Raw genomic sequence first — 13,612 nt, 5'->3', positions numbered from 1 at the left:
TCTTAACTTTCTAGGGGTGCTAGCGAGCCATTTTGTGCCTCTATTCCGAAAACCCTTAAAATACGTAAATGTTCACCAGACTTGATGCGCCGCCAAATTTGGTGAGTTTTTGAATATGTTAAGCCCCTACAAAAGCCAATTCACTTGACGGGAACGAAATGAGAGGAAAAGAAAAAACAAACAATAATTCCTTCAGTTTCAATAGGGCCTTTGCTGCGGTCAGCGCTTCGGGCCCTAATGACAAATATTAATGAGGTGGTTGACAAAGTCAACCATTTTTGTTAATGTGGGCCCTAAACTGACGAAAGGTATTAGGTACACAGAGATGAAATGGTCCTTGATGGACCATGTGGAAACAGACCTATACTCATTCTTTTTGGGAACTGTAGAAAACAAAAATTATAGAGATTGTAAGTAAAAGTATGAATAAAACTTCAAAAGATTGTGACGACATTGATAGGTCTCTAGTAAAAAAAAGTAATAGACGGATTGTAGACCCACTAACATACATATATGTGTATGTGTATATATGTATCTCATTTAAAACCGGAGTATTTCCTGACAAGATGAAAGTAGCTAAAGTCATCCCATTGTATAAATCTGGTGACTCACATATTTTCAATAACTATAGACCGATATATATAGTCCTTGCTTTCTCAGTTCTCAAAAATACTTGAAAAACTATTTGTCACAAGGCTAGATAATTTCATTAATAAAAACAATTTACTAATGGACAATCCGTATGGATTCAGATCCCATAGATCAACGTCTATGGCACTAATTGAGTTAGTAGAAAGATTAACAAATTTTATTGAAAACAAAAACTATGCAGTGGGGATTTTCACTGATCTAAAAAAAGCTTTTGATACTGTTTATCATGAAATCCTCTTAAAAAAATGTTAAGGCATCAGAGGTGTGGCCAATAACTGGATAAAAAAAAAAAAAAAACATACTGAGCAAAATTAGAAACGCAACACATTTTTATTTTGCCCCCATTTACCATGAGTTGAACTCAAAGATCTAAGACTTTTTCTATGTACACAAAAGGCTTATCCATCCACCTCACAGGTGTGGCATATCAAGATACTTATTAGACAGCATGATTATTGCACAGGTGTGCCTTATGCTGGCCACAATAAAAGACCACTCTAAAATGTGCAGTTTTACTGCATTGGGGGAGTCTGGGGGGCCGAAAACCAGTCAGTAAAAAACATGAAAAATGGGGGACAAAAAGAAAAGTTTTGCATTTTTTAATTTTATTTAGTATATATTGAAAACAGGAGTCCGTTTGTTCAAATGGGTAACACCGGTCAGTGAGCCTTAGCATTTCCTGTGGCGTTCCACAGGGGTCAGTTTTAGGCCCGAAACTGTTCCTAAAATTTACTGTTTTTGCAGATGACAGATTTTTTGTTGTGGGGATGACTTGCAGCAGATGCTTGAAATGGTCACAAATTAAATGACTAAATTAAAACTTTGGTTTCATTCAAATAAGTTATTGTTAAAGTTGAACAAAACTAAATTCATGATATTTGGAAATTGTACTACAAATACAGATGTTAAAATAGTAATTAATAATTGAAAGTCTATGAAAGTAGACGCGGCACACCAGGCCGCCAGATGGTGTTGCTAAGAACTTGCGATGTACAACTATTATTTTCAGATTAATTATCAGACGGGCCCTCGCGGCCTTGAAACACTACCGGCCCACCGGGAAAAGTCCCGTCTCCGCCTCTGAACGTAAGTATATGACTATTAATGAAACGGCGAGCAAGGCTGTACTGTTTATTAACTCTTGACAAGTACAATGACTGTCTTTGGATGTTAAACAGGCTACTTAGACTTTTGCAGTAATGTTTTAAAACCCGCCATGCACGCAAATGTAAACGCGAGCAGCTACACACTGTCTGCGTGCCATGAGCGTGGTGTTTCTGTTGTGTGTCAGCTGTAGGGTGACCAGACGTCCCGAAAAATTTGGGACAGTCCCGAAATCCTAGCAGTTGTCCTGAATCCCGAATCCTGCCCTAATTGTCCCGAAAATTTGAGCAAATTCTCAAGAGCAGACTCTCAAGTAGTTCTAGTCTGATTGAACATTAAAAATGTTGGGGGACGCTTCAGGTCCCCCATTGGCGCAGCTCCCCGGTCATCGGGGGCGATTGGCATTGGAGGCTTGGGCCCTGTCATAACTGCTTGCAGTTGTAGTCTTCTTTTGCGTTCTCTCTTTTGCACCATTGACTCCCTTCACTCTCTTTAGGTCCTCTGTTTTCTTTCTCCTCTCTGATTCGTTCCGTTTTTTTGTCTCCATTTCTTCACTTACACTGTCACTCTATCGAAATATGCACACACGTGGTACGCTACATAGGGTTTGTCACCTAGTGGCCCTGTGCGCTGACGTGTACCAACATGTGCAAGTCGCACGGTAACTGGCCAATGAAACAGGATCATTACAGCGTTTCAAGCTCTAAATCAAACACAACTAAGCCACACAGCCAACGGACGGGACGCAGCACTCCACAAAATAAACTAAATATTGCATACTTATAAACTGTCGATATATATTATTGCGCATCATGATAATAGGTTGTCCAAGAGTCACAACAGGAAATGGAGTCGAACTGTCATACAACCCTCCAATCAGTGGGGTTGGGTACCGTACTTGTTAGGGTACTGACCCAGTTATATTATTATAAAAAAACATTTCCGAGAGAAGTAAACTGTAATGTATACGGCTGGGGATGAAAGAAAAGGTTTGATTTTCTGTAGAAAGCTCAAATATGTTTTGTAGCTCCCAATGGATTTCTTTGGCCAAAAATGGCTCTTTTAATAGTAAAGTTTGCAGATACCCTGCGTTTAAACACCACACACACACACACACACACACACACACACACACACACACACACACACACACACACACACACACACACACACACACACCACACACAACACACAAACACACAAAAGATCAACAAAGACACCAGCGCTAAAGTATACACTTCAGGCCACTTCAAAGCTCTGCATGGACCCTCCTCAGAGCCATAAATCAGCCTTGAGAGCGCGATCTATTCCGTCCTTTCTGCATGTCAGACAGAGAGCTGGCCGGTTGCTAGTTGTTTAAGCCACTAAAGACCTCTGTCACAACTCTGCTGTGTCAGCAGCAGTTAGATGTGTGTAGCCGCTACAAAGCTCTGCAACGCCAGCTACGGAGCACCAGTCACTCCATCAGGCGAGCAGTAGTTGGTGGTTCAGTTAACCAAATAAAGGTGACTGTGAGCCGGGTACAGAGCACTGCGAGCTACCGGTCGTTTCAGCGGAGATTACGGTTAAAGGAGAACTCCGGGCAATTTTTACATTAATCTTGATCGCTATATGTATATGAGTACTGTCGATAGCAAAAAAAACGAGCCGAATCGGTGCTAGCGACACGGAGTTGCTGCAGCTAATGCCGAGAGCTCCCACTCAGCTAAAACGGGGACTGTTTGGGGCATAAGATAAAGAGTGTCTTTGTGCCTCTTAACAGACACAAAATGCAATTAAAATGTCTGTGCAACACCAACAGGGCCCTTACATGACAACAAGCATGCGTGCAACTTAGCCATTGTTTAAATTCACCTACCCTCTTAGCTGCTAGCTGCCCGGGATGAGGGAGGTGTTTTCCGCGAGGCTCGGTAATAATCATCACAGCAGTTCCATGTGTATTTGTAGCATATATATCCATTTTGTGTGCTGTCGTTGGTGAATATGAGTCTCTGCAGTGGCGAATTGTGTGGTAGTTTCCTTAGCCAGGCTAGCAGCCCCGACCGGGCATCCTTCTACTTCCTCCCGCCTCCCTCGGCCTGCCGCGCGACAACAATCCACAGGCCGCTGGTCTGTTGGATGTCCTCCAGAGGACAGTTCATGCTTTCACGGCAAATATTGAAGTTTTTCTCTACTCCCCATAAATAGGTAATTGAGCACTGAAGTGATCCTATCAGTGTCTATGTAACTACATGGAAACAGACCAAATGATGCCTGTTTCTTGTAATACTATTACGAATAGCGTTACTGAAGATTAGCTCTAGCTCCATAGTTACGTTACTCCAAGCTTCTTCCCTTGTGAACACCTCCGTTCTTCACTCTTCACACACTACGCTCTGTTGTTTACCTTTTCCTGCTACAACTGAATTCCCACGGGGCTTCAGCGCAAGGCTACAACCTTCTGTAATGCTAGTTACTTTACAAGAAACAGGCATCATTTGGTCTGTTTCCATGTAGTTACATAGTTTCTGATATGATCATAACCACTACAGTGCTCAATTACTTATTTTTGAGGGGGGAATAAACTTCAATATTTCGCTGTGAAAGCATGAACTGTCCTCTGGAGGACATCCACCAGACCAGCGGGTTTGTGGCCTGCTTCGGCGCGGGGGGCAAGCGGAGAGGAGGAAGTAGAAGGATGCCCGGTCGGCCGCTAGCCTGGCTAAGGAAACTATCACGCAATTCGCCACTGCAGAGACTCATATTCACCAACGACAGCACACAAAATGGATATATATGCGTAAATACAATACATGGAACTGCTGCGAGGATTATTATCACGGAGCCTGGCTTGAACACATCCCTCATCCCAGACGGCAGCTAGCAGCAAGTAGGATGAATTTAAACAAATGGCTAAGTTGCTAAACGCATCTTGTTGTCATGTAAGGGCCCTGTTGCGGTTTGGTAATCAGACATTTTTTAATTGCATTTTGTGTCTGTTAAGAGGCACAAAGACACTCTTTATTTTATGCCCCCATAACTGCCGTTTTAGCTAGTGGGAGCCTTCGGCATTAGCTGCAGCAGCTCCGTGTTGCTAGCACTGATCTCGCCGTTTTGCTACCGACAGTACCCCGCACATATAGCGATCAAGATTAATGTAAAAATTGCCCGGAGTTCTCCTTTAAGTTCAGACAAAGTGAGCATTATGCAGCAACAACAGTTAAGGCTAGTCACAAAAATGACTAGTTAAGGAAAAAGATGGTGGTTTGGGGGTTTGGTTTAGGGGTGTTGCGGTTAGGGCTGAAGGGGGTGGGTTAGGAGCTATGCGAGGGGTTTGGGTGGTTTTTAGGGTTGGGGTCTGGGGTAGTGTTTGGTTTGGGTTTAAGGGGTTTGGGTTTAGGGGTTAGGTGTATTTGGGGAATAGGGGATGAGAAACTCATCTCGACCGCTTTGTCCAACGACTGGGTGGTTAAACTGGGAAGACAAAGGCAGAAGCACGGGCCGGTGCACATCATTTGAAGTTCTCCATTCCTGCCTTTCCCACACTTACTTACTTTTTAGGTTTAGGGTGTTATGGTTAGGGTGTTAGGTTTAGGGGGTTAGGAAAAAGACTCCAAAGGAACACGCATTTCCCCGGTGAAAGTCTGTTTTCCCCAGGAAGTAAACTCCTCTCCCTGGCCTGAAAGCCCTGTGGTTTATGACCCACCCATCCACCCCGACCTTCTCACTACAGGACCAACCGCGTTGTTATACATCACCCGTCAATGTGCATAAGCAAAACATAACATGGAATGCTAACGAACTACAGTGCTTAACTTCTCGTAGCTGTATGAACGTATGGTTTCATGAGAACAGGCTGAGATGTGAGGTGCATTTTGCAAAAAAAAAAAGTCCATATCAACGGATTTCTTGCCGTGTGACCTCTCGGGTTAATTATTATTATTTATTTTTTTAAGATTATTTATTTTTGCCTTTAATATTTATTTTTTTAAGATTATTTATTTTTGCCTTTAATTTTTGACAGGACAGCCAGGTGACAAAGGGGAGAGAGAGGGGGAAGACATGCAGGAAACCGCCATGGGTCGGACTCAAACCCTAGACCTCTGTGTCGAGGCATAAACCCCTCAGCACATGTGCGCCCGCTCCACCACTGAGCCAACCCGGCCACGTCTCTCTGGCTTATTTTCATTGTTGATTAATCAGAGTTTCTCCACAATGAATCAGGCAAAAGCACCACTTTAAATACTGTGTGTACCAAAGATGTGTTCATAAGTTTCTTGAAAAATAAGTCCCTAACTTTACACAGTGGCTGCACCCAGTCCAGCCTTTATTGAAATAAACCTGCCAACTCCATCAAACAGTAACCAATAGAATAAAACAATAAACTGTTCCACAGAAAGTCAACCAGGGCTGGGTCCAGTGGAGGAATGTGCGTCAGCGATCAGATTGTGATATCTATCTGAGGAAGAAGAGGGCATTTTAATCTTGTTCACTCACTTATTAAACCGGTCACATTTCAAAACAAAGCTATAAAGTTATGAAGGTTTCAGTTCAGTGACTGTAAGAAGATTAGAGCTGATTAGTGTAAAAATGTTTCTCTCTTCATTTATTTAAAAAGCTTTTAGCAACTGAGACCGAAAATGTCCCCAAAAATGTCCCCAAAAAGTTTCCCATGAAGGCAACGTTTGTGTGTGTTTGTTTCTGTGTGTCTCTGTGTGTGTGGGTTTTGGAGTGTGTCCTGTAATCTGATTTTATACACAGCTGCTATGATTTTCTGTAAAGAGCTGTGTATAAACAGATATGAGTGTCTTGTGTTTTATTTCTAAACTTACCACAAAAAGTAAGGAAATTTGTGTTTTTGTGATTATTTCTCTGTGGTAACAATGCTTTTTGGCAAGAAATCTTACACCGTTGGAAAGCCTGTTTAGTTCCCTTTCAAATGGTGCCCCATTTGTAAGGAACATGCATTTGTGGGATGAGCAGCCGCGCTGAGTATGTGGGTTGCACCCATGAAAAATTTTCCAAATCTTCTCTGCCAATGCCAAACCGCTTATTCTGCCATTGACTCGTTTGGTGTTTGGTAGATTGGATGATTGAAGTTTGAAGAAACAAGACATATTGGCAATTTAACAATTTATTCATTTCTATATCTCTCTGCATTGAGATTGCCTCCAATGATGACAACCCTTGTTTTTCCAGTGAGGGAGATGCCGCCCCACACCAGGCTGGTGACCAGCATGAGGAGGAGGTGCCAAGCTGTTGTGGCTGTGTATGGTTCATCCACACGCTACTGAGGCTCCTGTTTGTGAAATGAATAAATTGTTAAATTGCCAATATGTCTTGTTTCTTCAAACTTCAATCATCCAATCCACCAAACGAGTCAATGGCAGAATAAGCTGTTTAGCATTGGCAGAGAAGATTTAGCAAATTTTTCATAGGTGCAACCCACATACTCAGCGCTACTGCTCATCCTACAAAAGCATTTGCAATGCAGGCACCATTTGAAAAGGTAACTAAACAGGCTTTCCAACGGTATAAGATTTCTTGCCCAAAAGCATTGTTACCACAGGGAAAATAACCTACCAAACACAAATTTCCTTTTTGTGCTAAATTTAGATACTTGATCAGAATATCATGTTAAACTGAACTACACCTTTCACTTCTTATAGCTACATCAACGATGCTAATGTAGAATGATCCTCCCGTTAATAATTCACCTGGACAGGTGAGGGGAAAGGAAAGTAGACTTTGACATTGCTGAACGGAGCTGAGACACCATTACAGGGTGAGAGATCTCTGCTGGAAAACACACGACGGGAAGATTTGAAGCAGTGAAGAGAAGGGACAGGAACTCGGTGAGTCTTGTTTTTGAGAGACATTTAGATACAAAGACAGATGGCTGAGAAAACTGCTCTTGTTGAAAGTCTCCTGAACTGCCATGTGTGTTCAAAGACTTTCAGAGATCCTGTGTCTCTGAGCTGCAACCACAGCTTCTGTTCAAGCTGCCTGCACACATTCTGGGAACAAGCTAACAACAAAAACTGTCCCATTTGTAAAAGAAAATCCTCAAAAGAGAATGTTGTTGTGAACTTTGCACTGAAGGAACTGGCTGACAACTTTGCTGGGAGACAGAAATCTGGATCATCTGAGACAGAGAAAGGAGAGAAAAAGGTGGAGGTGGTGTGTAGTAAACACCAAGAAGAGCCTAAATTGTTCTGTAAGGATGAAGATAGAGTTGTGTGTCCTGTCTGTGAGTTCTCTCTCCACCACGGTCACACGGTGGTTCCTGTAGAACAAGCAGTCAGAGATCTGAAGGAGCAGCTGAAACCTGACTTACAGTCTCTGCAGGACAAGAGAGACAAACACAGACGAGTGGAGGAAACATACGATGAAATAAATGAACATTCCAAGAAGCAGCTGCTGTCTACAGAGAGTCAGATCAGAGCCGAGTTCAACAAGCTGCACCAGTTCATGAAAGAGGAAGAGGAGTCCAGACTGGCAGCTCTGAGGGAGGAAGAGCAGCAGAGGGGGAAGACTGTCAGCAGAGAGATGAAGAGGATTCAGGAGCAGATCTCCTCTCTGTCAGACAGCATCTCTGCTGTGGAAGCAGACCTGCAGAAAGACAGCGTGCCGTTCCTCAGCAGTTATAAAGCCTCTCAGAGAAGAGTCAGACTCCAGTGCTCGCTGTCAGATCCACAGCTGCTCTCAGGAGCGCTGACAGATGTGGCCAAACATTTGGGCAACCTGTCCTTCAGAGTCTGGGAGAAGATGAAGGACAAGGTCCACTTCTGTCCTGTCATTCTGGAACCAAACACTGCAAAACCCAGTCTCTATCTGTCTGATGATCTGACCAGTGTGAGATGTGGAGACACAAAGCAGAAGCTTCCAGACAATCCAGAGAGATACAGCAGGTATCCAGATGTTCTGGGCTCTGAAGGTTTCAGCTCAGGGAAACACAGCTGGGAGGTGGAGGTGGGAGATCATCCTGGCTGGCTTGTGGGTTTAGCTAAAGAGTCAGCTGACAGGAAGGGAGAAAGACATGCTTCACCAGAATATGGAATCTGGTGTTTATTACATCGCAGTGGAAAATACACTGATGGATCTGGTAAGAGCCTCAAAGTGAAGAAGAGTCTCCAGAGGATCAGAGTCCAGCTGGACTATGAGGGGGGGGAGGTGTCCTTCTACAACTCTGAAGACATGACTCACATCTACACTCACAGAGACACTTTCACTGAGAAACTCTTTCCTTGGTTCAGTATGGGACCGGCTGGTGATGCTAAAACTGCAGAAATCAAAATCTGTCCAGCTGAAATTTGCGTGCGAGGTTCAGAGAACTCAGAGAAGGTGGAGAGAGTAGAGCGCCCAAAGTCGTTTATTAGGTATAAAAAAAAAAGAATTGATGTGTTTTATCAAATGACCTGATGGAAAACATTCCTTGGTTGTTGTTTGAGACGTAAAATATTTCCAAAGCCCAGAATGAGAAACTACAGCTTTGCTGCTTTTGGTGTAAATGTGCTGCAAGAACTGGGATTTTAATTAAAAATGTTTGTTTTTTAATTGCCAAGGATGAGTAAAAAGCTTGAATGTTATGATCAGACCCAATCAGAATCTGCAGGGTTTAGTTGTTGTTTTGATCCAGAATGAAAATCTGCAGAATGTAGCCGACTGGTTTTCAGCTTTGGGTGGAGATGTGTTAACATTCTGAGTTTAATTTAGATTTTAAACATAAGAAGCTGGGTCCAGACTAGTCTAATGATAGCCAGACAGATTATTTGAAGAGGATGGAGGAATGAATCCAGGAGTGTGCTTGTGAGATGTTTCTACTAGAAAATGGAGAAAGTAGCTGAACTTTCTGGAGGCTCCTAAGAAGCTTTGTGCTGGGGAGAGACGTGTATGATGGGCTGATGATGATGATGTCATTTATACATATGTTTATTTGGTTTATTGTCTATTTTGTTGAATGACCTGGAATATTGTAGTTGCTGTGTGTGTGTGTGTGTGTGTGTGTGTGTGTGTGTGTGTGTGTGTGTCGGTCATTCAAGTTGCGAGTTGTAGGTTTTGTTTTTTTGTTAAAAAAATAACTATTTGTTGATCACAAAAAACAAGTAATTTTTCAGGAGAGAGATGAGAGAGAACACCTGAGGATGTTTTTCTGTTTTTAGCGTTTCTGATTTGTTATTTTGATATTGTTTACGTAATAAACTGTCAACATTCCCAGAATGCATCACTCTTAAAGTGAATGAGCCTAAATGTTTGGGAGGGGGCCCAGAGTAGACTCTTAAATGACAAATGGGAGAGAGTGGAGAGAACATTTGAAATGTGCATTTACTTCCTTTATTTGAACTTGTCTCTCAATCCTCATATGTTCTATTTTACTGGCTTTAATAGGATTTATTTTGATTAACAACAGTTTGGTTTTTACTTAGTATTGTTATGTATTTGTAGCTCTGATTAGCGGAACTGTTGTTGCTCCTATTAGTAATATCACTGTTATGTGTGTTCTCTCTTTTACAGCTGACTTCCCTTTCGTAGATATAATTAGAATGAAAGCTAAAAGTAATTTAAAAAAGTGAATAACTTTCTGAGAATGAATTTATATATTAATTAGAGCTGTCAGTTAAACGCGTTATTAACAGTGTTAAAACCCCACTTTACGGTACGTAAATTTTTTTCTATCAGAGATTAACGTTCTTTTGGCCTAGCAAACTTTGTGTTTTTTCACATGATGTTGCAACAACTACTACGTTAGAAAAACTACAACACCACACCAGAGCTAGCTAAACCGGAAACACAATAACAGGCACGCCGCACACACTTGTTTGGGCTCGCGAACCGGCCAAAGAGTAGTAGGCTAAGATTACGTTTTGAGTGGATGGCGAGCGAGAGACGCTGAAATGGATGCCAATACGATTCTGAATGGAAAGTTTACTTTTAAAAAGTTGCCAAATGGTTCCATTAAGCAATATCTGGAGCACTACAAGGCAGAGCCTCTTACTAGCATGGATGACTGTCCCAAGGAATGGTGGTCCACACATGAAAGGTCACACAGTGAAATGGCCCGCTTTGCACCAAAGTACCTTCTGCAAGGTTGTTTTCACTGTCTGGGCATGTTGTACAAAAGAAGTGAGCTTCCCTGTTGTCTGAAAATGTCAACAGGCTTGTCTGTTTGAGTAACTGGCTCAAAGCAAAGAATTAGTAGGCTTACCTTTTATTGCTAACTTTATTGGTTACTGTTCATTCTTTCTGAAATAAGAGGCTGGGTTGATGAGCCTCTGGTGAATAAAGAGCAGTAGCCTGACTGCTATTTTCAAAGCAAACTTGAGAAAAGTCAAGTATTAAGCCATGGTTTAACTGCACTATATTCTGAATCCTAGTTTACCTTACATATGCACTTTGTAATTTTATGTTGTATCGCCCTGTTTAGATCCCTCAGAAAGGGCTGTTTGTTTGTGTGACAAAGTATTTTTTTCATCCTTTTATTGATGGACAGTGTTACATTGTGTGAGAGATTATTTGCTCCAAATGAGAATGTTAGTTTGAAATTGAACACTACCGTATATGGCAATGTTGTTTTCAATAAAAAAAAAGAAAAAAAAAAAAAAAGAAATTGTACAAAGCAAGCCGATCCACTTTTCCATGTTGATAAGAGCATTAAAATGAGAAAAAAAATAATGGAATTTAAAGAAATCAAGGGACATTTAAATAGATAAAAATGTGCGATTAATTGTGATTCATTGAGAGTTAACTATGACAATTAGATTAATCGCGATTCAATATTTTAATTGTTTGACAGCACTAATAATACATTCAGGTTTATAAATGTTGTTAAAGACATGTTAAGTTATGGTATGACTGTTGATGGTAATTGTTGATTTTGTTTAGATTTGCATAATTGTAATTATATAAGTGATTATTGGTGGTTTGTTTTTAGTTAGCAGAGGTCAAATAAATGGTTCAAAAACACTGAGATCATTTCTCCAAACAGGAACTATTAAGATATCATAAAAAGCTGCTGTAGAGGGCTTTCGACAGTAACTTTTTGTACTATGCTCTGAGTGCTGTAAAATTAACTCCTTGCAAGTAAAAATTAACTTCTGCGTTCTTGTCTATTCTTTTTGTTGTTGACAAAGGTCTCATTTACAAGGTTGTTGAAAACATAGCAGTTGTCATTGATGATATAATGGAGTGTAGCTCAAATGAATTATGTATGGAAAAAATTAAGAATGTCATAGTAAGTTGTGTGTATAGGAAACCAGGATCCAACATTAAAATATTTACAGACAAAAATGGAACAAATGTTTAATAAAGTAAAGCATAAAGTCAACTATATCAGTGGGGATTTCAACATTGACTTATTAAATCCTAACAGACACAAATTGACTTTAGAGTTTATTGAAACATTGTATAGTTTGAGTCTTTTTCCAACAATCACAAAACCAACCAGAATAACATGTAATGGTGCTACTCCGATAGATAATATTTTTACAAACCATATGGAAAGCAACTCTTAAAATGGAAGATTAATTAATGATATCAGTGACCACCTGCCAATCTTTGGGACTCATGATTGTAATTATAGTGGGAAAAGGGAGTGCAATGAGATTAAATACAGGAGAATAAGAACCGAAAAAAAATCTGCATTTAGAAATGAGTTAAAGTATAATTGGAAGGAAGTAAACAAGGAAGCTGAACTTAATACTGCATATTAACTATTTTAGACATATTTACAATTCTATATAATAAAAACTGTCCGATAAAACAATATTACATGTCATTTTAATGTCATGTCAATATTGCAATAAAAATTCAAGGACAATGAAAGATATCAATGAGGTGGTTGAAAGAGTCAACCATTTTTTTGTTAATGTGGGCCCTAAACTGGCCAAAGATATAAATAAGACAGGGATTTTTTTGGAACTGTAGAAAACAAAGAAATTATAGAGATTGGGTATGAGTAAAACTTCAAAAGATTGCGACGACAATATGTCTAGTAAAAAAAATAAAAAATAAATAAGAAAGTAATTGACGGGATTGTAGACCCACTAACACATATTCAACCCTAGTGTTGTCCTTTGGGTCACCGGGACCTGTCCAGTTTTGCATTGGCCTGGCGTTGAGCTTCGGGGTCCCCCCCACCCCTCGGTGACCCACGCGTAGTACGTGATGTTATTTCACATGAACCGAGGGAGAGGGAGGGGGGGGACCCCCGAAGCTCAACGCCAGGCCAATACAAAACATCAAATAAACTGGACGGGTCCTGCTGACCCGAAGGACAACACAAGGGATATATAATCTATCATTTAAAACAGGAGTATTTCCTGACATGAAAGTAGCTAAAGTCATCCCATTGTATAAATCTGGTGACTCACATATGTTCAATAACTATAGACTGATATCCTTGCTTTCTCAGTTCTCAAAAATACTTGAAAAACTATTTGTCAAGGCTAGATAATTTCATTGATAAAAACAATTTACTAATGGACAGTCCGTATGGATTCAGATCTGGTAGATCAACGTCTATGGCACTAATTGAGTTAGGAGAAAGATTAACAAATTGTATTGAAAACAAAAACTAAGCAGTTATATTACCAATATAACATATATGGTAAAATAACTGCAGTACAGAGTATGTTGTGTATTTTGGTTCAATATGTATCTAGTTTTGCTCAATATACCAATACTCCTGGCCATCTTCATGCATAGATATTTAATGTGGGGCTTGCAGCACAGTTTGTGGTCAAGTACAACACCCAGAAATTTACTTTCATAGACTCTTTAAATTATTTCATTATTAATTACTATTTTAACATCTGTATTTGTAGTACAATTTCCAAATATCATGAATTTAGTTTTGTTCAAGTTTAACGATAACTTATTT

The 13,612-nt window shown here is 40.4% G+C and overlaps 1 protein-coding gene across 1 annotated transcript; it reads left to right on the top strand.

The window, feature by feature from the left end:
* Positions 1-7,446: 7,446 nt before the first annotated feature.
* On the top strand, positions 7,447-9,672 carry LOC120555432 (nuclear factor 7, brain-like). The gene has a single exon (XM_039794120.1). It carries the CDS (start codon positions 7,630-7,632, stop codon positions 9,154-9,156), a length of 1,527 nt encoding a protein of 508 aa, XP_039650054.1. The 5' UTR covers positions 7,447-7,629; the 3' UTR covers positions 9,157-9,672.
* The last annotated feature ends 3,940 nt before the right edge of the window (positions 9,673-13,612 follow it).

This window comes from Perca fluviatilis, chromosome 3, assembly GCF_010015445.1.
Source record: "Perca fluviatilis chromosome 3, GENO_Pfluv_1.0, whole genome shotgun sequence".
Lineage (NCBI taxonomy): Eukaryota > Metazoa > Chordata > Actinopteri > Perciformes > Percidae > Perca > Perca fluviatilis.
This window is presented reverse-complemented; position numbering and strand designations above follow the sequence as displayed.